General features: G+C 34.0%; 1 protein-coding gene and 1 long non-coding RNA gene across 4 annotated transcripts; both read right to left on the bottom strand.

Annotated features, from left to right (window-relative positions):
- Nucleotides 1-231: 231 nt before the first annotated feature.
- On the bottom strand, nt 232-8,826 carry LOC145030587 (uncharacterized). Of its 3 annotated transcripts, XR_013676642.1 has the most exons (4): nt 6,756-8,826; nt 6,296-6,410; nt 2,711-5,927; nt 232-1,023 (listed from the first exon to the last, which is right to left on the bottom strand). It is a non-coding gene; the product is annotated as an uncharacterized LOC145030587 (long non-coding RNA). The 3 variants fall into 3 exon arrangements; XR_013676640.1 differs by lacking the exon at nt 232-1,023 and having other exon boundaries at nt 2,146-5,927; XR_013676641.1 differs by lacking the exon at nt 232-1,023 and having other exon boundaries at nt 2,146-5,537.
- A 479-nt stretch (nt 8,827-9,305) lies between these two features.
- On the bottom strand, nt 9,306-22,268 carry LOC145030586 (uncharacterized). Its single transcript, XM_078978957.1, has 9 exons — nt 22,132-22,268; nt 18,727-21,451; nt 18,034-18,573; nt 16,453-17,106; nt 13,048-13,758; nt 10,408-11,217; nt 10,243-10,305; nt 10,116-10,134; nt 9,306-9,606 (listed from the first exon to the last, which is right to left on the bottom strand). The coding sequence occupies exons 2-7, from the start codon at nt 21,421-21,423 to the stop codon at nt 10,291-10,293; spliced, it is 5,427 nt and encodes a 1,808-aa protein (XP_078835083.1). The 5' UTR covers nt 21,424-21,451; nt 22,132-22,268; the 3' UTR covers nt 9,306-9,606; nt 10,116-10,134; nt 10,243-10,290.
- Nucleotides 22,269-24,198: the final 1,930 nt, after the last annotated feature.

The following is a 24,198-nucleotide window of genomic DNA, read 5'->3' as shown; positions in this document are numbered from 1 at the left end:
TTGTCTTTACTTCATCTAACCTTGATTAAAATATTAAATTGCTAACTTATGAATTAGTGAATATAACATCTTTTATAACATAAGAGACCACTTAATATCTTAGGAATGAATTATTAACTTATATTAAAAAAAATTGCATATTTTCGTAACTTTTTATAGATACAAAAAATGGGAAGTGGTTATATATGAACCGACCTGGAACCCCCCCCCCCCTAATAGTGTAAGCAAATACTATGTTTTGCATATGAACCATCTAAATTTGTAAGCAAATAATATGTTGAACATCATAAAACGACATGCTGATCATCTGGTTAAATGAAGAAGTAAAGTAACAACATACCTCATCCTCATGTGTAACATTTGTCAAATGGAAGTTGAGGCCACATTCAAGACTATGCTTGCCTAATGTTGTATGTATGTAGTTGAGCTTCGGAGTCATGGAGTGACCAGATGTGAAATTCATCATTTGAGGGCAGCCATACAACTTGACCTCTTCCAATGCTTCCCCAAGAAGAAACCCTTGAGATATGGTAAATCAACCAGCAAAAGGGACATGAGACGAGGGAAGAAACCCTTGAGTTCTGGTAAATCTCCATCTTCCTTCACAATCACTTTCATTGCCTTGCATTGTTTTACAGTCAGTTCTTTGAGTTGCTTGAGGCTTTCAAGTGTGGAACTTGTGAATATATATTCCAATACTTCACATTTATATATATACAATATTGTTAGGTTGGGCAATTGAAGCAGAGTCATATTGGTCGACCTTGGGAGGGTGATTGCAGTACAAGTATCATCACTTCCATCATCAACATTCGTAGTACTATCAACACCATCTTTGTTTATTTCTTTACTTTCAAATATCTCCACCATTGACTTACATTCTTCTATTATCAACTCTTCAAGCTTATTCAGTTGTCCCACTACATTGGATGGAAACACTCTTGATAGGGCAGGACACTCAATTATATAAATCATTTTGGAGTATTGACATAAGAACCAAGAAGCAACGCCTACTTGAGAACACTACAACAACAGATGAAACATCAATGGATCTATTTAAATTAACAAAGCTTAGCTGTCTGCTATGTACATGCACAAGTGCTTCCCAAAACTAAGGTAGTTCAGTAACATCGACAATGTAAGTTGAACTACAAAAGGGCAATATACAGAAAAATCACAATATTTCAGCCATTTTTTTGCAGTTTAACAATTCCATTTCAGTTTTAGCTCATCAAACCTACCCAAGTTTGAAATTTCTTTCTATATCGACAAATTTGACCTACTATAGCAGGTTAAAGTGGGTCATAATTGAAAAAGTTGTCAAAGTTTAGTCCACTTAATTTCACTAAAGTCACTCAACTTTGACAAAATTTTCTATTGTGACCACTTTAACCTGCTATAGTAGGTCAAAGTGGTCAGCATAGAATATTTCTCCAAACTTGGGTGGATTACATAAGGCAAGCAGAAGTAGAGTGCCATGATTTATGAAGAGAAAATATATGGCATTGGACTTTTCACAAATTCCAGGTCAACACTAGTGTGACACGTCAGCAGAAACTTCTATGAGGTTCTGGTGGTGACAGACAGAATCAACGACATGAAGCGAGTGGAAGGATCATAAGAAGCATACTTCTGAAAGACACAGAATCAGCATAAGGATAGAAGACTACCTAGGCCAAAAAATCTGGGCCTACATGTGAAAGATTCAAAGTTAATGTTGGATTTTATGGTGAAAAGATGAATTAAGAGAAATCAGATCATGGTGTTTGACACTCCATTAAGGAAGAAGGTTTGTCAAATGACCAAAATACCCTTGTTATATATAACCAAATAACTAAAAACAAGAAATCAGTTGTATGCTATGCTTTATATTGTTGGCAAGAGAGAACAAGTAGATGGTGGATGAAAGAAAAGGTATACTAAATCAATCATGAACAGCTGGGAAAAAAAGGAAATAGAAACAAGAAAAAACAAAACTGCCAGGGTGCTAATTAACACAACTAATTAGCATTTATTCAAATTAAAACTTGAAAATGAACAGACTTTGATGTACTTTTATTAGCAATTAATCAACATATATATATATATATATATATATATATATATATATATATATATATATATATATATCCACGTGTCCTACTTTCATTCTTTCTATTACAGCAACAGAAATCCATTGTATTTAGATGACACTGCTATAATTGGGTGGGTTTCTTAAACTACAATGCTTTAATAGGAAAAAGAGAAAGTATGATGCTCTGATAAGCAAATCGATGAAAGTAAATTGCTATTTCTAGCATTTTAGCCTTTAATAAATGACCCAAGACCAGCATATAGGTACTTTCAAAATCCACCCATTTATAGCATTCTACTTTCAACTTTTCTTATCAAGCCATTGTAGCCATGTGTAATTGGGTATATTTTTCAAAGTATGATGCTATAACTGGAAGAAATGAAAGTATGATGCTATAATAAGAAAGTAAAGGAAAATATGTTGAACAAAAAAAAAATGACTAAAATATAATGGTTTTCTGTATATGGCCCCATTCAAAATTATTATAGTGCCATGATTTATGAAGAGAAAACAAATATCATTGGACTATATAACCCATTACCCCCTCAATGTGAGAAAATGAAAACATAATTGTACTTCTAAATTTATTTATTATTAGGAAATGAGTTTGCAATCAATATGCTTATATTTCCGTACCTGCATTGATTACATGCATCATCTTCTTCTTCATGTTTTAAATAATTTTTTCTAACATGAACGGTTAAATTATTATACATGCCCTGTGATAGTCTGGAGCCCCACATGCCCGTAACTCCTTGAACGCATGCGTGCGCGACCCCATCATGGCCGCCACCTCAGCACGAATGTGCCTAGTTTCTCCTCCATCAACTCTAGTATACCCTCCTTGATCGAACAGAAGATCACTGGAGTCTGCTCGAGAATGATACAAGTAACTTCTGAAGTGAAGAACTCTCTAGTCTGCTCATCCAACTGCTCGGCCCCCGAGCTTGATGCTGATCCCTAGGCGGCACCTGAACTGCCGCCTGCTGGTCTAGGGCGTAAAACCACCATTCTGAAAACACATCATGATAAACGTTAGAAATACTGATTTATCTCGAGGGATCACTACTACTACAGGCTTTCCGGTCTCATCTCAACCTTCCTCGATTCAAGTACGGATCCTCTGCTTCCAGTAGTATGGGGCCCTACTACCTTCCACATCTACCTGTACCTTCCTCAAGGACCGCCTTGATTCCACCAAGCCACTAACATTGCTACTAATCTCTGCTACTCTCATCCTAGGCTTGCCCTAGGGAAATCTCTGACTCAACCAAAACCAGTCATCAGTCGTTGCAGGCCTCCTTGTAATGCCAATTAGTCATCACCTGAATACCATCACATGTGATGAGGCTCGGATAATCCTTCGAGTAAAAGAGTCATCCCTATAACGGTTAGACTCAAACGAGAGCTGTGCAGTAGGGCCAAATCCAACACTCTGAGATTATTCAACCCTGATCACATGTGATGTGACGTATTCACCTAATGGCTAACTCCTATTACTCAGAGTCCCACAAAGCACAAAGCAAGTAGCATTTGGACACAGGAAACTACTCAAGCAATTCTATCCTCATAACGAGAAATTGTACTAGCATACAATGCTAAGCTCATATTACCAGGCATAACCTAATCAGGCTATTCTACTGCTGTCTACTCAAATACTAGCATGCAATTCTCATAAAGCTGAAACACATAAAGCAGGCACATAAGACATCCTCCTAGATCCTTAGTCCTATACTAGCATGTTGTTCTACTGAAACTGAAGCAGATAATCATAATATAAACTTGTATGGGTAATTTGGGAGTACTTACTTGAGCTCGGCTGATCGCATGCACCACACCCTTTTCTCTTATCAAAACTCTTTTATTTCTAAGTTCTTTTTCAAAAATGTTTTTCTTTTAAAAATCTTTTACCATTTCCTTAGTTTGAGTTCAGACATGTTGGAATAGTGTCTAAGGCTGCAACTATATTAGGCAAGTATTTGACCCGATTGTGCATGGTCCTTTTGGGTTGCCTTCACCATAGCAACTTGACAGGATGATTTATTATGAGAGAATAGATATTATTAATATATTATGAGAATAATATAAGGAATAATAATATAGTTATTTAATTAATATAAGTCATAGATTAATTAGTATTAATTTGGTGACTTAAAGAGATTAATTAAATAAGAGGGTATAAACTGTCAATTGTCTGATAGTTACACTTTGGGCTGTAAATCCTTATGGGATAGGGTATGGACGATTTCTAGGGCTAGGATAAGCCTAAAATCGTCCAAGACTATCTTAGATAGGGATTAGGATTACTTAAAGTTTAAGTTATCCAATTAGGGTTTAAGGGTGAAACCCTAAGAGCCTTACAAGTATAAATAGACCCCTTGGGTAAGGGAAATCGGCACCTCCAACATAGTAAAGATACTTTGGCCGATTTCTTCCTCCAACCTCTCTCTCAAATCATCCTCCTTGCTAGTTGGTGTTTGTAAGCCATTAGAGGAGTGACAATTGTGACTCTAGAGCTCCAAGACAACAAGATCAAACAAGAGATTCAAAGGTATGTTTCTAGATCTGTTTTGTATTGTTCTTATACCTAATTAGTCATTAGAAGTCTTGGATAGAAAGCATGTTTAATTAGAGAAACCTAGATCCAAGCATTAGGGTTTGCATGTGCACATAGGAATGTTCATATGGCCAAAACCCATCAAGACACACCCGAAAGTGTATCCGAATCCCTCAAACCAAGGTTCTGATACCAACTTGTAACGACCCAAAAATACGTCCCAAAAATTTTTGTTTAATAATACTAAAATCATATACTGAATGTCATAATATAAAACCCATACGTTAAATATTTCAAACCATAATAAAATGTCGTATCACAAACTGTATCGGAACTGTATCACATCATAACTAAGAAAAACTCCTAGGAATAAAACTGAAGTTGTAGTGTGTGCAATGCAGAAGTACCTAAAACCAAAACTGAAAACTGTAAGCACGAAGCTTAGTGAGTTCCCCCAAACTATCACATACCATACAATAACATATAAACACATCCTGGGTCTTACCCACTGCATCGGACCGAAGTCCGGAAACGGCATTGGACTGAAGTCCGGAACTAACCAAGGCCTTGCCCTCTGCATCGGACCAAAGTCCGGAAACTGCATCGGACTGAAGCCGAAACTGACTACATCGGACCTAAGTCTGGAACTAACTGCATCGGACCGGAGTCCGGAACTAACTGCATAGGACCGAATCCCGGAACACATAACACATAGACATGATTGAATCACAAAGACACCAAGCATCCTGAACTACTACATTAGACCGAATCCGGAACTACTGCTAACTAAACGGGCCGTCATTGTAGCCGTAGACCCGTTCCTACTAGAAGGAAACTCACCTCGTGATGCTGACTGCTAAACTGCTGAATGAGAAATCCCTGACTGCTGCTCCGGTTGCTTCCTGGCTATCATGGGAAATAAAACACTAAATCAGAATAGGGATTCTCCTATGGGTAAAATGACCCTTTTACCCCTACTATGGCATGGGTCACAATATGGCCCAAACCCTCAATTCCTTCTAAGTCCATCAATGGCCCCACTATAGGCCCACTAATGGCCCAATTTTCTATATTGGGCCCAAAACCTTTTATTGGGCCTTACTCAAGCCCAATACTAGTCCTTGGTCCCAAAGCAACTGAATTCTGATGGCCACTAAGGCCCAAAGACCCTAAGTCTAAAACTCATCCCACACTGAGGCCCAAAACACTCGAAGCCCAAACTGGCAGCGTACGCGGGGCGTACACCAAGGTACGCTGAGGGTACTGGCTGCTCGCTTGTACGCCCACCGTACATCCCTGTTAAGCCAAAATCTCATTAAATGCTTAATAATCTGATCCAGAAGCTACAAATCCAGATCCTAAGCTTGTTCCACGTCTTAAGCCATAAAGTTGCTTACTTGATGGCTTACAAGTCTCATAAAGGCTCAAACTTCCATAAATAACATTCTACTTCCACAAAGCTAACTAGATCTCATGCATGGTTCCATATAAGCCACAAAGATTGTAACTTTATTGCTAGGAAGATGTTTCTGAGCCTTAAGGATGGCAATCCAAGCTCCAAAACCGACTTTCAAGATCAAGACTCAACCTTTGGACTTAAAAATGTCCAAACTTTCATAACCTAGATCTAGAAGGAAAGAGGAAGAAAGTTCAAAACTTTATACCTTCCTTTGCTGACCAAGAGGGTGCTAAATCCAGATCCCTGAACTCAAGCTTCTTCTCCAACTTCTTCCCTTCCTTCTTCACCACTTCCTTTCCTTGAATCACTCACAAAAGCTTCTTCACACACAAAGAGAGGATAAGAACGACTTAGGGTTTTCTTGAGAGTGAGGAGGCTGATGGGAAAACAGGGAAGGAGGCTATAATGGGGTTTATATAGCCTTAAACCCCTAAAATTAGGGTTTTTCCTCTGACCGCGTACGTCGGGCGTACCATATGGTACGCTGCGCGTACGCTTCTCCTCCTCGCGTTTCATTTAATCATTACACCCAGCATACAACGGGTTTACGCCCCGCGTACGGCTTATGGGCAGACTATGTCTTGACCCAAAACAAAGAGGCCCAATCCCATATACAATTCTATTATAGCCCAAAATAAAACTTGAGAATCTAAATAAATTTATACCTCGAAAGACGATCGTTACATCTCTCCTAAGGATCTTCAAGTTTTCTTCCAATCTTCATAAATGTAAGTAGATCCTTCCATATATATGTTGCTACATCACTTCTTCTTCTTGAATCATCTTTGAATCCATCCACAAATTTCCATCTTTTGTACTAGATCTTCAAGAACACGAAAGTGTTTTGGGCCAAAAACCTCTATTCTTAGCCTTCAAATTTGTAAGTCCTTGCATCCTTTACATGTTATTAGTTTGGATATCGAATTAGGGGCTTGAAAATATTCGTTTTTTGTGGAACAATTGGTGTTTTCGGTCAAGTGCATCTCCCGTGACCGAGAACCATATGGACCGAAAATCATATGAAACCAAGAACCATATGGACCGAAAATCATATGAAGCCGAGAACCATATGGATCGAAATCCATATGAACCGAAAACCATATGGACCGAAAACTATTAGAATCACACCACTTGGACCGAAAACCCCATTTAGTGGTCATACACCCCCTTTTATGCAATCATATGTGATTGTAGCACTTCAGTATAAGTGTTCCTAGTCCCAAGGGGTGTTACCTTTCATGATTAGTTGTTTATACACTAATTATATACATATATGTGTCATTATATGGTTAATAGGATTCGTTTGTGCCAAAGACTTCACTTAACACTCTGCAATCCTATATCGATCTTTCATTCAAGTCACTCACTACAGGTGAGTTTATACCCCTATATTTTCCGTGTTTTAATGTTTTCAAGGGGGGAATACAAGCCATAACTCTAAAGTATTTTTATCAAGTTTTAAACTTGTTAATCCAGTCCAATTATTTCCAGTTTTTTATAACATACTCGGATTTTATCCCTTTTTGTACTATGTTGAGCATAAGGGAAAACTATTATTTTGGAAATCTAACTAATCACAGAAAGGTTTAACAAGTGTTTTCTATATCAACTCTAACAAACTATAATGGGTATAGTTTGGGATAATCTCTAGACAGTCTCTACTGAATCAGATTTCAGGGATAAATATATTATAACTATGACAACTATAGTTATGTAATATATTTTCTCAGAAGCATAAAGTATATTATCTAAGGATAATTACTATTTTCTATGGTCACTAGCTTGTTCTCTATGGTCACTAGCTTGTTCTCTATGGTCACTAGCTTGTTCTCTATGTTCTCTAGCTTGTAAATTGGATTATATAGAATTGTGAGGCGCTATTTCATTACTGTACCCTTAGGTGTACATGGATAAATCCTTCTAGTATAACCAGAGTCTCCTGGAGGGAGAGCGTGAGATTTGTGGATAGATCTATTCGGGACTGACAATCCGGCACCTGAACTGCTAGCTACAGTTAGGTAGGCATGTCTGGGGTGTACAAATGTCATTTAACTTTAACGCCTTAAGAACGTTATAAAGGTCTCTAGGTCGTATCAAGTATGGTTATACGACTCACAAATAAGTATAAGCTAACTTAGTTTACAGACTCTACTTTGAAAATGTTTCATTTTGAATAATAAAACTATTTTCATATTTATACTGATCAGAAATCAAGAATCTCTAGTCTTACATCTCTACCTCTAGAATGGATAACCTATTTCAGGAAAACTTGGGATTTTCTAAAGATAACACTAGTATCTCTAAAACCGACGGCATATTCTCTACCAGTAAATACTCTACTTTCATAAGAAAATATTGGATTTTCTTGAGGAACACTTTTCAGAAGAAATCAAAGAATCATTTGTAGATATTTTTAAACCTAGAAATTAGGATTTGCTATGTACTTTCAAAATTAAAGGTGTTGCAAATGACTTTGCCAAATAATATAATGTACACTATTGAAATTTTGGACTTTGTTAAAGTTGTTGACTGTTATCGAAATATTTTTATTGCATATAGCATCTTATTAAACCATTCATGTCATTGTTACATTGCAAAATGAATTTTTTTCAAAACCAAAGTTATTGAAGAGTTATCTAAAGTCATCGATGTCGCAAAAAATGTTGAATGGTTTGACAATATTATGTAGAGAGAAAAATATATTACATTAAATCGATCTTGATAGTATTTTTAATGATTTTGTATCTAAAAAAGCAAGAGAAGTATTTTTTTTTTTAAAAAAAATTAGTTGTTTTGTAATATTGTAGCCATATTTGTGTTTTTTTAATATTATTAGTGAATTTTGTAACAATGTGTTTTGTTTTGTAATTAAAAAAAAAATGAAAGTTACGAAAATTGATGATTTTCACTGCCTTTAAAGAAGATTTTGTAAACCTGTCTTAAACTTGAAATATAGAACCTTGAAATCCAACGGATTAAAGTATATAATTGGGGTAAAGTTAAGTTTTGTAAAAAGATGAAAATTTACAATAAACTAATTCTTTGAAACATAAACAAAGTCAGATGTTACCAGAGGATGATCTCAAGTAATATCACTTCATCCTAACTTTTCATCTTTTTGTTTTACTTCACATCGTGATGCCTACAATGTAATGTTATTTTAAACTAACGGGTAACGTAGCATTAAGTATAAAACAGAGAATATTGAAGCTAAGTTTATCCTAAAACAGGGGATTAAAATATAGTAAAGAAAAGTATGTTTATGTTATTTACAGGGTAAAGTTGTGAGTGAAGGACGAAATATAATTCATCATGAAGGCAACCGAGTTTGTGTTTTTCTTTTGAAAACAGGTAATTTTTCTTTAAGTATGTACACAAGGAAAAAAAGGTTACACATGGAAATTTCTCTGGCCAAATCCACCACCAGAAACAACCGCCAGCCACCACAAGACACAAGTTCCAGGGAGTACTCAGGGACATGTGGTGGCTGCGGGGCTGTTTGAAATCAGAAGATGCCTGAAAAACAAAATCATGAAAAAAATAAAAGGTTACACATAAAAATATGAAAAAAAAAAAAAAAAAAAAAAAAGGTTTCACATGACCAATAATCAAACAGAAAAATGCCTATAATTTGAATTTTAAAAGCATTAAGTTTGACTACTGTGAAAAAGTCAAAATAGAATGCCCTCATGAAAGAGGCCGAACTTTGAACAAAAGAATATGTCTTTCGTCCAGAATTCTTGATTTGCACTCGCCGATCAATCCAAAGAATAGATTTAATATAAGATTAACTAAAGACTTTAGTCTAAAGTATCAATTTCTTGTGAATTAAATCTTTTAACAAAAGGGATTTATGAGATTACTTAGGAACAGGGTTTCAATAACCTTGAAGCAGAAGAGTTGGTCATCAAGTCAGTTCAATCAAATAAAGTAGAGAAACACGTAAATGATGATGGACACTGGAAACAAATGAGTGCTAGAAGAAATCCTAAGGCATAAACCATGGTACAATGTTGTAATCTTACCTATTATGCTATATATATATATATATATATATATATATATATATATATATATATATATATATATATATATATATATATATATATATATATATATATATATATATATATATATATATATATATATATAGCTGACTTCAAAATGAGCCAAACTGCACATGTGAATTCAAATGTTCCTCTAGAACTCCCATCCCTGTAGGAGATTACAACAAAGTTGTAAATTGGAGAGTAAAGTAAACTTTTTGTTGGAGAAAACATTAATCTGTTAATAATAACCAAAGGAGACACCACATACCTCTTGTTGATAGGTATTTATAAAAGAGTTGGGGTCTTCTGTTACATGACACAATCCAAAAGTTGTATCTATTAACTTTAGCTCTGGAGTAGTTGATTGCCCATTTGTGAAAACTGTTATTTTTGGACAATATTTGATTTTCAAAGTATCTAATGATGGCCATTCAAAAGCCTCCTTCCCCAGGCAAAATCCCATGAGATTTGGAAGGTTGTGAAGTGTTATGGATTTTAGACAAGGGAACACAACCTCAGTAGTCGGTCTGGTTTCGGAATCTTCAACTTGCTTCACAATCACATCCATACTCTCGCACTTACTTATTTGTAGCTCTTGGAGCTGCAATAGACTACCAACCATGCAACTACTGAAAACGTGTCCAAGAAGCTTACAACTTTCAATTGAGACCTTTGTGAGGTTTGGAAAGTTCAACACTATCCACCGATTGCTCTTCCACACATGCTTCAGATTATATATTCCACCCAAAGTCACCTCTTTCAGCTTCTCAAATACCACAACAGATTGTGTTTCAATATCCACATCTTCATTTGTCCCTTCTGCTACTTCAAATACCTCCTCTATTTTAGATTCACCATTAATTTTCCGCAAGAGTAATATAAAATCTTTTAGCTTCCTGGTAATAGAGAGCTTTTCAAGATTCTTCAAATTAAGCAACTCCTTGCATGGAAAAATTATGCGGCTTTCAAACAATTTGTCATCATACTTATGTGCATCTACTTCAACTAAATTTGAAAAAGACCAAGGGAACTGAAGTAGTTTTATCATATCTGGAGTAGAGCACATAGGGAGTTGAGTCTGCAAAGAAAAATCAAACATAGATCATCTCAAACACTACTTAGCATATAAAGGACAAACACATTTAGCATATAAACATAGTAAAGGAGTGCAAGTTCTATTCTTTTTAAATGAGCCAACATGTATTATCAATCAACAACCTAGTTTATGGCACTGCTTACATTATTTTCTGTGAAGATGAGCACTATGAAGAAAAATTCTGATTTATACATTGCATTTGTTTAAACAATTTAGATTTTATCGATGATTGTCGATTTGTTTAAACAATTTAGATTTTATCAATGATTGAGTCTTTTTAAATAAAAGTAAAAAAATTAAATATTTGTGTTTGTGTGTGTGTGGGGTGGGCAGATAAAATAAAAAGTAAAACTGTAAAAGTTAAGTGTTTTGGCTACTTCAAATAGGTAGTTTTTCATGTACTGAATGTTTACATCCAACTTTTTTAGGAAAAAAGATAACTATGTTATTGTATTTTTATTGCATTGTCAAATACAACAAATGATATATGGATGATATACTTATACTTTTACAATCATCTCAGCAATACTATTTTTGTCAAATTTAGGTAATAAACGCTACATAAATATCAAGCTTGTAGAAGATGAGAGAGAAAAGAACAACTTGATTAACTAATAACATCACATTATTATAAAATATGTTAGATAATTGGATTAAACTGGATGAAAACGATATAAATGATTCAATTACAAAATATAGCTCCATACAAAAATCTATTTGTTAATGGATATGAGTGAAAATATGTAAAATAAGCTAATGCTTTTATTTCCATCTATTTTGTGTTTTTTTCTTAACCGAATGAAGTTGTTGGTTCTAAGTTCCTAATTAATGATTTATAAACTTTCAAATGATTTGAATAAGAATGAACTTGCCAAGTATCATTTGTAATACACAAGAAAATAATTTTTTATATTCATATATTTGATATAAATTCTTAAATCTTCTGTTTTCAAGGAAAGAAACTATTATGTGAATTTTAGAAGCCCTTTTTCTTAGGTGCTTATTTTGTTATGCCTTTAGTCGAATACTTGCCCAGACTCCAAGCCTCCAAGCCACTAGTTAGATTTGTTGTTTTTTTTTAGCAAAAACTGCAAATTTGGTCCATGCGTTTGTCGATTTTTGCGGTTACGGTCCCTGTGGTTCCAAAATTACAAAGTTGGTCCTTCTCACCAGGTTTGTATCAAAATTGAAAAGACTTATTTACTGTTTTAATTTCTTTTTTTAAGTTTTCTTTAATATTAATTAAACATTAAAAAATGCAAAAAAGAAAATAAACCCCTAACCCCCACCCAACTCCTCCTTTCTTTACCTTCTTTCTCTGTGATGCTCTTGGGGTTGCAAGCCGGTGAAAATAGGGACAATGTAAAGAAGAAGGGGTTGTTGATTTGAATATGATCAAACGAAACCTAGTATTGTTTATGTTCAGAAATGTTGGACATGGAAAAAACCACCCACAGTGAATGCGTCAATTCAGCCTTTGTCTTTAGTTCATCTAACTTGATTTAAATATTAAACTGCTAACTTATGAATGAGTGAATATAACATCTTTCGTAACATAAGAGACAACTTAATATCTTAGGAATGAAATATTAATTTATAATAAAAAACAAGATTGCATATTTTCATAACTTTTTATGGATATAAAAAAGTGAAGTGGTTATATATGTATCTTCATTTGGTTTTGTTTTATGTTTCCTTCTGGAATACAAATATGAACCTGCCACCTAATTTTTGTAAGCAAATAATATGTTGAACATCATAAAACGACATGCTGATCACCTGGTTAAATGATGAAATAAAGTGATAACATACCTCATCCTCATGTGTAGCATTGGTCAAATGGAAGTTGAGGCCACATTCAAGACTATGCTTGCCGTAGGCTGTATGTATATATTTGAGCTTCGGAGTCATGGAGTGACCAGATGTGAAATTCATCATTTGTGGGCAGCCATACATCTCAACCATTTCCAATACTTTCCACCTGAACTCATTCTTCCCCAAGAAGAAACCCTTCAGATCTGGTAAATCTACAAGTGTAAGGGACTTGAGACGTGGGAAGACTATTATAGATTTAGATGTTTCTGTGTGCTCTGCGTCTTCCTTCACAATCACTTGCATTGCCTTGCATTCTGCTACAGTCAGTTCTTTGAGTTGCTTGAGGCTTTCAAGTGTGGAACTTGTGAATATATATTCCAAAACTTCACATCTTTCTATTTTCAATATCGTTAGGTTGGGCAATTGAAGCAGAGTCATATTTGCCGACCTTGGGATGGTGATTGCAGTACAAGTATCATCACTTCCATCACCAACATTCGTAGTACTATCAACACCATCTTTTTTTATTTCTTTACTTTCAAATATCTCTACTATTGACTTACAATACCATATTCTCAACTCTTCAAGCTTAAGCAGTCGTCCCACTACATTGGATGGAAACACTCTTGATAGGGCAGGACAGTTCTCTATATAAATCTTTTTGGAGTATTGGCATAAGAACCAAGAAGCAACACCGACTTGAGAACACTACAACAACACATGAAAAATCAATGGATCTATTTTAATTAACAAAGCTTAGATGTTTGCTACACACATACACACTACAATTTAATATATCATTTGTTTCTAAAAGTGTGGTAACAAACACGAGTGCTTCCCACAACTAAGGTAATTAAGTACCAATGTGGACAATGTAAGTTGAAATCCAAAAGGGCAATATACAGAAAAAATGGATAAAAGGTCTTAGAATAAAGAGAAACCAAATCGTGGTGTTTGGACTCCTTGAGGAAGAAGGTTTGTCAAATGACCAAAATACCCTCGTTATACATATATGACAAAATAAGTAAAAACAAGAAACTAATCAGTTGTATGCTATGCTTATATTGTTGGCAGGAGAGAACAAGTAGATGGTGGATGAAAGAAAAGGCACACTAAATCAATCATAAAAGTGGCCTTAATTATATAGGCTTAGAAGATATTATGACAACCTACAAATAGGAAACTAACACAAGAAAAATAAAACTGCTACGTGCTAATTAACACAACTAATTAGCATTTATTCAAATTAAAACTTGAAAATGAAGAGACTTTGAAGTACTTTGATTAGCAATTAATCAACAATTATTTCTCGTGCAGAAGCAAAGTGTATGACACTGGAAGTGGACATGGTGGTCATGATAATGGTTAGTCTCATCTTTGAAACTAAAAAAAAGACAATAAATATGAGATATAAACACATGAAAGGATGATATAAAGCATAAAATAAACAAATATTTCACCTGGATTTATAGCTATGAAATTTACTTATCTGAACTGAAGAAGGTCTAAATGAAAGATATAACAACGCATTTCCATTTATTCATTTATTATAGCATCCTACTTTCATTTCTTTATATTGCAGTCACGGAAATCCTTTGTATTTGAATGAAATTGCAATAAATGGGTGAGTTACTTAAATTACAATGCTTTAATAGGAAAAAATGAAAGTAAGATGCTCTTATAATCAAATCAGTGAAAGTAAAATGCTATTTCTATAATTTTAGACTTTAATAAATGACCCAAGACTACCATATAGGTACTTTAAAAATCCACCCAACTATAGCATTGTACTTTCGACTTTTCTTATCAGGCCGTTGTAGCCACATATAATTGGGTATATTTTTTCAAAGTATGATGCTATAACTGGAATAAATGAAAGTAGGATGATATAATAATAAAATAAAGAAAAGTATGTTGAACAGAGAAAATGACTAAAAATATAGTGGTTTTTCTGTATATGGTTTATGAAGAGAAAATAAAAGGCATTGGACTCTATAACCCATTACCTCCTCAATGTGGGAAAATGAAAACATAACTTTACTCCTAAATTTATTTATTATTAGGAAATGAGTTTGAAATCAATATGCTTATATTTCCGTACCTGCATTGATTACATGCATCATCTTCTTCATGTTTTAAATAATTTTACTAACATGAAGGGTTAATTTAGGACACAGTGACAAAAGGAAGAAAAATTTAATATGGAGAATGTTAGCATCTGATCAGCCGTTATCAATAATTAATTTATTCCAAGTCTTCCATCATGTGTGTGTGCTACATCTAAACCCACATATTTTGGTCTAGATAATCTGATCTTTAGAAAAGAAAGTTTATATTTTAGCATTTATGAATATAGAATTCTCAAAAAAGTTTATATTTTTGCATTTGTGAATATAGAATTATTGACAAGGCCAAATCCAAGAAACAGATAATGACTCTTATCAATATCAGTGTCTATAGTGAAAATAAAGGTGCGTTTATTATACATCTATGATTGTTCATTAGATTGTATATTGCAAAATCTATCTTGATTCTAATATTCAGAATAGAAAGCATTTTTAAAACAATTTTTCTTTTCAAGGGAGTCATTTTCAATATAGACTTGGGAAATTATACTAGATAAATGAAGATCTTGAGACTTCCCATAACTGACAATCTTGTCGTTTGGCTCGATGATCGATCAATATCTTAAATTTAATACTTTTAAAAAAAAGTTGTGAACAGGAGTCTTTTGCCATATATTGTATTTATATATTTTCAGTCGGAACACTAGATATACTTAGGTAAAGTTTGATATTTTTCAGTTCCATGTCAGAAAAAAAAAAGATCTTTTTTTTGAAAAATTAAAAAAAAAAAAAAAAAAAAAAGATATTTCTTTTAAACAACAAACTGAACTTTATTAAGCTAAAATTGCAAGCTAGGAAACAAAAAAAAAAAAAAAAAAAAAAAAAAAAAAAAAAACATGAATAAAATCATTTTTGTTCCAGTTTTCATATTACTTAACAATCAAGAGTAATGTTGATATGACTTATATATATTTATCAATCAATTTTTTTCTCTCCCTCACAATCCGATCTAAATCCACCATCTGTTTTAGTTAACTTAACTAAAACTGGATAAAAAAATGCATTTCATATGATTTATAACCATGCTTAAGAGAAATAACTTTAATGACCTATGCAAACGAATAAACTGTAAAAAAATTAGGTATTCAGTTAGTTATTTTGTCTTTCCAGATTCAGAAGAATTAGCTTATTGAGTTATATAAAGCAGCTAATGGAGAAGAAAGCATTAAAAATAATAAATAAATAAATAAATAAAACAAATAATAGAATATTAAAAAAAGAAATAAAACAAATAACTGAATATGTAAAGGATTCGCTTAAAAGAAATCAAATATACCTTGAACTGATCATGGATGGAAGTAGTTGTGATTGTAGTACCGCCATCGATACTCTTTAGGCGTGGCAAAGACCGGAGGAAGAGAAATTCAATAAGAGGGAAGGAGGAGATGGTGTTTGTGTGAGTAGAAGATATTATTTCTTCATTTTCATCATTAATATCTTTATTTGAAACAACTTCGTCAATACCATCACACTCATCTATCCAGACCCCCTTTAAGTTGGGAAGAAGTTTGCCCATGACAGGTGAAAATAAGTGCTTTATGCTTTTGCAATTATTCATGTATATGGTTGTGAGGTTGTGGAATGAGTAGGATTGTGATTGGTTTTGAGGAATTACAAGTTTCTTCCAATTGCACTTCCACACATCACTCATCCTCTCCATATTTATTAAATATAAATACGTGAGGTGGGGAAGTAGTAGTGGTGGTGGTTGATGATTATATTTATGCAGAGTTGTTGTGAAATCTGTGCTGCTGCTGCTGTTGCTACTGGAACTCTCTATCTCAAACACCACTTCAACATCCTTACAGTCCCTTACATCAAGTCTTTGAAGGTGATTAACGTGAAAAGGTTTGGGATGAATTGAGGATTCAACGTCAGGAATATTACCATCCACCTCTGAAATGATCTCTGCCTTGGATATAACATTAATCTGCACATATCTCAACAACAAATATAATTAGAAATAAATATGTAAAATACATGCACTTACACAATGATATTTTTCACACTAAATTACAAAATTGGTCCCTGTGTTTATCTGTTTTTTTTATGGTTTAGGTCCATTAAAGTGTTTACAAATTTTGGTCCCCATTAACTTGATTATAAATATGTTAATAATAATATGAAGGTTGAAACAGATCCACACTTAGCAACGCAGAAATATAGCCTACTTTTCTATTCTTAAAAGCGTAGTAGTGATATAGATAATTTGTCCATGTTTTTAAATTCCGAGTTTTAACTTTGTTTTTATCACAAGTTGAAGTGTAAAGATTTATAAATAATTTGATAGGATACATATCTTCACGCAGGTTGATAATCTTATTGCACTTTAAAGTGTGAACATGCTAGACCACCACTCATGTTCACATATTCAAGGAGGGGCAAGAAGGGAAATAAACCAATTCTTACTTATTCACAAAGAGGCAAGAAAGGATTTAAACCATGAGTAAGCAATTGTGGGCAGCACGGGTAAATAAGTAAATTAACTATTTCAGTTATGCCTTTATATTGTAAGAGATCAGTTAGGAGAGACATCTTATCAATTATTTTAGAGATTAGTCTCTTTGGGAGATCCTGGCTACTCAAACCGCCAGATTTCTATCACATGTATGTAAAATTGATCATTAGATCATCAATTTCCAGTGTGAGATCTATCATTTCTTGTATTTCTCTTTTCCATCCTTGTGTGATCGAAATTCAAGAGTGAGAATCTAGCAGAACACATCGAAAGAATTGTGTAGAATTGATTGATTTGTTATAGTGTGATATATTATATATGTGTATGTATGTATAGAGACACATATAAATAAGTTATAAACATCAAAATAGAAATTGAAAGCTCAATGACATCACATACCTCTTGGTTGTTCTGAACCAATTCAATGTTTCCCCTGGTTTCTTCCCACGTTCTCCTACCATCTATACTCACTTTCATAACTGTTTTCACATCAGAATTGGTCATGGTCGGTGTGAATACGTTTACAAACCTCTCACACTCTTCTATTTCTATCCTTTCAACAGCTTGAAAGGTACGGATGAGGATATCAGAGCTACTTTCACCTTTCATCCTCCACAACTCTCTTAGCTTACCCAAATTATACACTTTAATTTTTCTCAAGCTGCTACTGTATTCTTCAGTTTCGCCAACACAACTCATGTCGATGTTAAACAACACTTCAATGCTTCCACAATTAGAAACATCCAGCTCTTCCAGACGACCCAGCAAGAACATGGGATTGGTTGGAAACAGATTCACAATATTATCACAATTCCTCACGTGAATCTCTCTCAACATGCAGGCATTAACTTCGTCACTACTACTAAATTGATAAGGCCATATCTCTTTCAGCTTATCCATACTCCAAATCCCCAATTTCTCCAACTTAGGAATCAGCATCTGCACAATAATTAAGACATGTTGATAATTGTAGTGAAATCAAACTTAAAATAGTTTGTTTGGGGGATCACAAATTCACAATCTAATCAATACAGATTTTCATTACAAAGAAAATCTATGAAACTGTCAACATAAATCCTAATATAGAGGTACCTGTTTGTTAAAGAATGGTTGAATTGCAGAGGCATTACTGGACATAGAAGATGTTGCAGATGTTTTCTCTGGATAAATGCTACTGAAATTAGGAAGGCCATCAAGTTCCAACTCCACCAGCTGTGGTAGCTCAATTACATTAGCAGTGTTGCAAAGACCTATCAACTTTGGTAGCCTATCCAATCTTAGAAACTTTAGCCCCTGAAACTTGATTACCCCATCTCCACTATTCTCACTATGTGCAAGTACTTCCAGAACAGGGCACTGTGAAACTGTGAGGCGTTCAAGGTTCATCAAACCATTTGCAATAGGGACTGTAAAGAGGTATCTTAAGTTTGCACAGTTGAAAACATCAAGGACTCTTAGATTATTAAACGCCTGCTGAGGAAGACGAACTGATTCCATTAAAACTTCTTCAAGATTGTTCATACCATCCACCTTCAAATAAAGCACCTCAGTTTTCTCAAATAACTCTTTCATTCCAGATTCCAATAGCTCATTCTTGTTAGTGACCAACCTCAATGTGTTATCAAATGAGTGCATATTTTTGTTAGTATTGGCTACTAAACCACATCCCATAGAGATCCTGAACCTTTCAAGTTTCGTAAACAACACATTCTCGGGCTTACCACTGTTCCCAAAGAACTCGATTTCTAGTGCAGAAAGGTGCTTTGAAAGTTCTGCTAATTCAGCATAATTACTGTCTGTGAACCTAATTGCCTTTTCATCAGCAACTCTCATATAAAGCTCTTCAAGATTGACCAAATCTTTCAAAACACCATCATCAATACGAAGATTGACACAGCCCGTCAAATCCAGTAGCTTTAGCTTCTTCAACTTTCCGATTGTGGATGGTAACTTTCTGATGCCACAATGAGCGAAACTGAGCACTTCCAGATTCAAGAGTTCTCCAATAACAGAGAAATCAAACATCAATAAGCATTTATGGAGAATGAGTGTTCGTAGTTTGGTGGAGCATTCAAGTGATCTGGGAAGCAACGGATACTGCATTTTTTCATACGCTATAACTTCAAGATTTTCCATTCTTTCATAAAAACCTTCAGGAAACTTAAGTGACTTATCTCCATCCATAAGTCTCAAAAGTGATAGGTTTGGGTACTTAGAGTCACCAGGAAACTCATACATACCTGTGCAAGTAATAGAGATTCTGTTGCAAGACTCTTTCACTTCAGCTCTACTCCACTTTGAAATATCACCATGGTTGATTATCCATGGATGATGACCTTTAGAAACTCTACTTATGACAAAAGCAAGCACAAGATCATGCATTTTGACACACCCAATGCAATCGCTATCCATCAACAAATTTGCATTTCTAAGATTCTGCACACACATTTTTGTCCTGTCTCTAGCCTCTCCCAAAGTGGATACTTCACTTAATAACTGTAGGCCCCATGCATATCTTGTGAGTTCCTCAATTGGGATATTAAAGTCATCAGGAAACAAGCCACACAGAAGAAAAATCACCTTTTCCTCCTCTGTTTTTATATAATTATAGCTTATCTTAATAACTTCTTGCACATTCTCATCAAGATTCTTCTTCTTCAACCGTTGAAAAGTATCTCTCCATACAAAAACTTCTTGAAATTGAAGGGTTTTGGCGATGAGTTTAATGGCAAGGGGCAAAAAACCACATCTTCTCACAATTTCACTTCCTATTTGATTGAGCTCCATATCATGTTGTTTTGAAACTCCTGTGATTTGCCAAAAGAAATTTTGTGCTTCGGGCTCCTCCATCACATCCACTCGAACTAGTGTCGACTCCGAATTAGCTTCTACTGCAATTTGTTTGCAAATACTTTCATTCCGTGATGTCAACAACAACTTGAAGCTGTTGGGCAAAGGACTCAGTCCAATATCTTTGAGTTCAATCGTCTCCCATACATCATCTAATATCACTAAAAGCTTTTCTTTTTTTTCTGACATCTTCCCAAATGTGATACGAAGACGATCTGCCCTTGCTGCTACACTCGTTTCAGTTAGAGATGTGCCCATGTATTCTGCTACATCTTGCTGAATAGAAAGCATGTTAGTCTTTTGCCCAATGACCACCTTCACAATCCAATCAAAAAATTTCTTATCTTCTGCAGTCTTCTTCAGTTGTTCCATCATAGTGGTTTTCCCCACACCACCCATTCCACATATGGCTATCACTTTGCTCTTGTGATCTTGTTGAAGGGACTTAAAGGCGTCCTTAAAAGACTTCTCTCTTGATTTGAAGTGATTTTGGGATTCACCATCTGATGGTGCAGAACTGGATGCGATTTTCGAGTTTACTTTCCCAAGAGGTCTTTGAGCATCACTCCAAGTTATCTTACTATTTTCATCAATAAGACTTTCCATCTCCTCCGTAGTCTTGAATGCCTTCCTTCCGGCTCGATACCTCATTTTCAAGTTACAACATCCGTTCCCAATACTTAGAATGCTTTGAGCCTTTTCTTTAGTCTTTTCGACTTCTTCCAACCACCCTGGTACATGAGTAGGTATCTCCAGATTACTTCTATTGTTTGTTTCCATGTGCTTTTTGACATCACAGCTTATATCATCCAGTAGCTTTATTTTAGTATTCATGTTCCTAACATATTTCATGGATGAAAAGAGATATCCCAATTGTTTCTTGACAGGAGCAATTAAAGATTCAACAATAGGACTAATAATTGCAGATACAAACTCCATCTTTCAATATTCTGGCTTTTACAGAGACCTGTAACAGATAAAAAAAAAAGGCAATACATCTGTTAAAAGTTATTAATTATTAACTTGCTTAGCTATCTTTTTTCAGTTATCATATACAATCCATAGATAATTAGTGTTATAAAAGTTTCCTTGAGGATTTAGGACACCTGACACGTTTGGCTAGAAAAAAATTGGTAGTAGGTAAATTCATGTGTATGTAAATTCATAGTTAATTTGTTGTTTGTCTTCCCTTGTCAACTTAGCCTTGGTTTTTTTTGAAATGATTGAAAGTGGGAATAGATTGTTAATTTCAACATCTTCATCATCGTGTAAAATTGTGAGAGATGAGGAACAAAATACCGTGCCTTTTAATTAGGGGTTTATTAGTTGTAAACAGAGTCCTACAGTGATACAATTAGGGGGTTTATTAGGGCTAGAACTGATCTCTACGTGGAAGCATCTGTCCTAAGAAAACCATTCCTCCAAAACATTGTTCAATAATCAAAAGAGGGAAAATGAGGAAGCATTGTCATTCATTTAAACATTGACTTGATTTTATATGTGGAGCATACACGAACAATCCACAACAAGTAACAAAGCAAAACATTATTTTCAGATAATTTCGTCAAGGATCGATAGATTGAAAACTAAAAACAACTAAGAAAAATTATTCATAAACAAAGAGAAAAACTTTCAACAAAAACATACCTCTTCTACTATATGCGCCTGTGCTAATGCTTGCTGTTTTTGCTGCTTTGTAAAGTGCGTATGTGTACAACTGGTTGGAATTGTGAAGAAGAAGGCCAATATATTGAAGTATGAGCAAGCCTCAATTATTGCTGTTGACCTGCAAATACCATGGATTTGGATGAATGGAAGTAATGCAGTCAACAGTCATAATCTAGGTACTAAGAGCATTGCCTAACGTACTACAGAGTATAGCACAAGTAATACACTAACAGTCAAGGTCCCACCGGTTTCTATTGAAGCACGATACAATGTCGGATCCCTACCCCACCCTAATATGTGATATTTCATTTACATCACATATATATCACCCTAATTTTGGGCATCCCTTCGCAAAAAAGAAAAAGAGAATTAGTAAAAAATTTCAAAATAATTGTATTTATTGGGATGATTATTACTTGGTCTAATATTTGAAAAAGCTTATGTAATAATTTAATTTAACAACTAAATCATGTGTTTTAAAAAAACCATATCATATTAAATTAAATGGTTTAAAATAATGAAAAAAAAATAGTTCAGACAAAATGAACATCCTAACAAAAAATCTTGGACACTCATATTCTCATAATATTACATTGAAGTGCTTGAATATATGATTGAACCGGTACCACTTATCAAAATTAGACTGAGTATACAATATATCCAAGTGATTGCAAACTTCTTTAGTTGTTTCATATTTCACCAATGCAGTCAAAGTAAATTCGATCACAATTTTTTTTATCTAACTGCAAAGAGTTGTCCTTTTCCGTTTGAGCCAAATTAATGATAACAAAAATAATCAAATATCAATAACAAATACGTTCGAATGACTTTTAACATTTGAACGCACAAATTTACATAAATTTAATCTATGGCCTCACTATCAGAAACCACCATCTGCAAAAATCATAAAGCCTAATGAAAAATGAAAAAACAAATAGGAAAATAGGAAATGAATAGACAATAAAGAGTGATACAAATTTAAGTAAGATACTTCTTTTATTAGTTAAACATCTATCCTTTCTGTATTCTCTTTTTCATAGTCCATAATGGTCCCATTGGTTTTCTTGGACCGAGGGTTTAAATGGTTGAATTAGTGAAATATAATTTCATGTTTAGCAAAATATTACTTTTATGGTTTTGTTGGCTATTTTATAGTAAATAATATTTTATTTACCATTAAAAACACTTAACCTACTAAATACTAATCATTTGATCATTCCAACAGCCCACATCAAAATATTATCTCTTTAATTAAAACATATTAAAGTTGATTATCTAACATGTCCAATGCAGGAAAACAACATTATAAACAACAAAATTAAAACTATGGCCGGTCATAAAGAATGTTACAACTACAATAGTCGCATTTTATTGGTCATACACCTCAAATGCATCACTAAGTTAATAATAATAACCATAGATCCTAAATTTCCCAAATAGGTTTAAAATCAATTTAGCAACGGTTAAGAATTTACATGTAAGGTTAGGCATCAATATTTAGTAATGGATACTTAGACTTTCTTTGGTAATCTCATATGCATGATCAACAAACATAGTTTTACTTTAATTAGAATTTAAAATACGTTTAATGAATCTATAAATAACAAAATATTAGAGAATTTTGACCATAGATTTTGTGGTTCGCCAACCTATCAAGTTGGTTTGTGGAGATGTGTAGGCAAATTTCTCAAATAGATTTTGTAAGACGCCTTTACTCAAACTTTAACACTAGAAGGTGAGACTTCCTACAATTAAAATGTAGTTTGGTACACATGATGGTATATGACAAAACATGTTGTACTGCATTTGGTATGTATTGGACCGAGACTGTGTGACTGATTTCAATAAGACAAAAGTTGCAAATGTTTTTAGGGAGTCACTTTCAATTTGAAACGTATGCAAAATTACCTTATTTGTTGTTGATGTATCGATATGTTGGATTTCTAGAAAAGACCACCTGCATATAGAAAAGTTATATAAGTTGGTTGTATATCTCTGAAGGATCAAATAGATTTTGTGATCATATTCAACACATCCCAACTCCCA

This window comes from Lactuca saligna, chromosome 2, assembly GCF_052625555.1.
Source record: "Lactuca saligna cultivar CGN05327 chromosome 2, ASM5262555v1, whole genome shotgun sequence".
In the NCBI taxonomy this organism is placed as follows: Eukaryota; Viridiplantae; Streptophyta; class Magnoliopsida; order Asterales; family Asteraceae; genus Lactuca; species Lactuca saligna.
The sequence above is the reverse complement of the archived record's forward strand: the minus strand, read 5'-3'. Positions and strand labels throughout refer to the sequence as shown.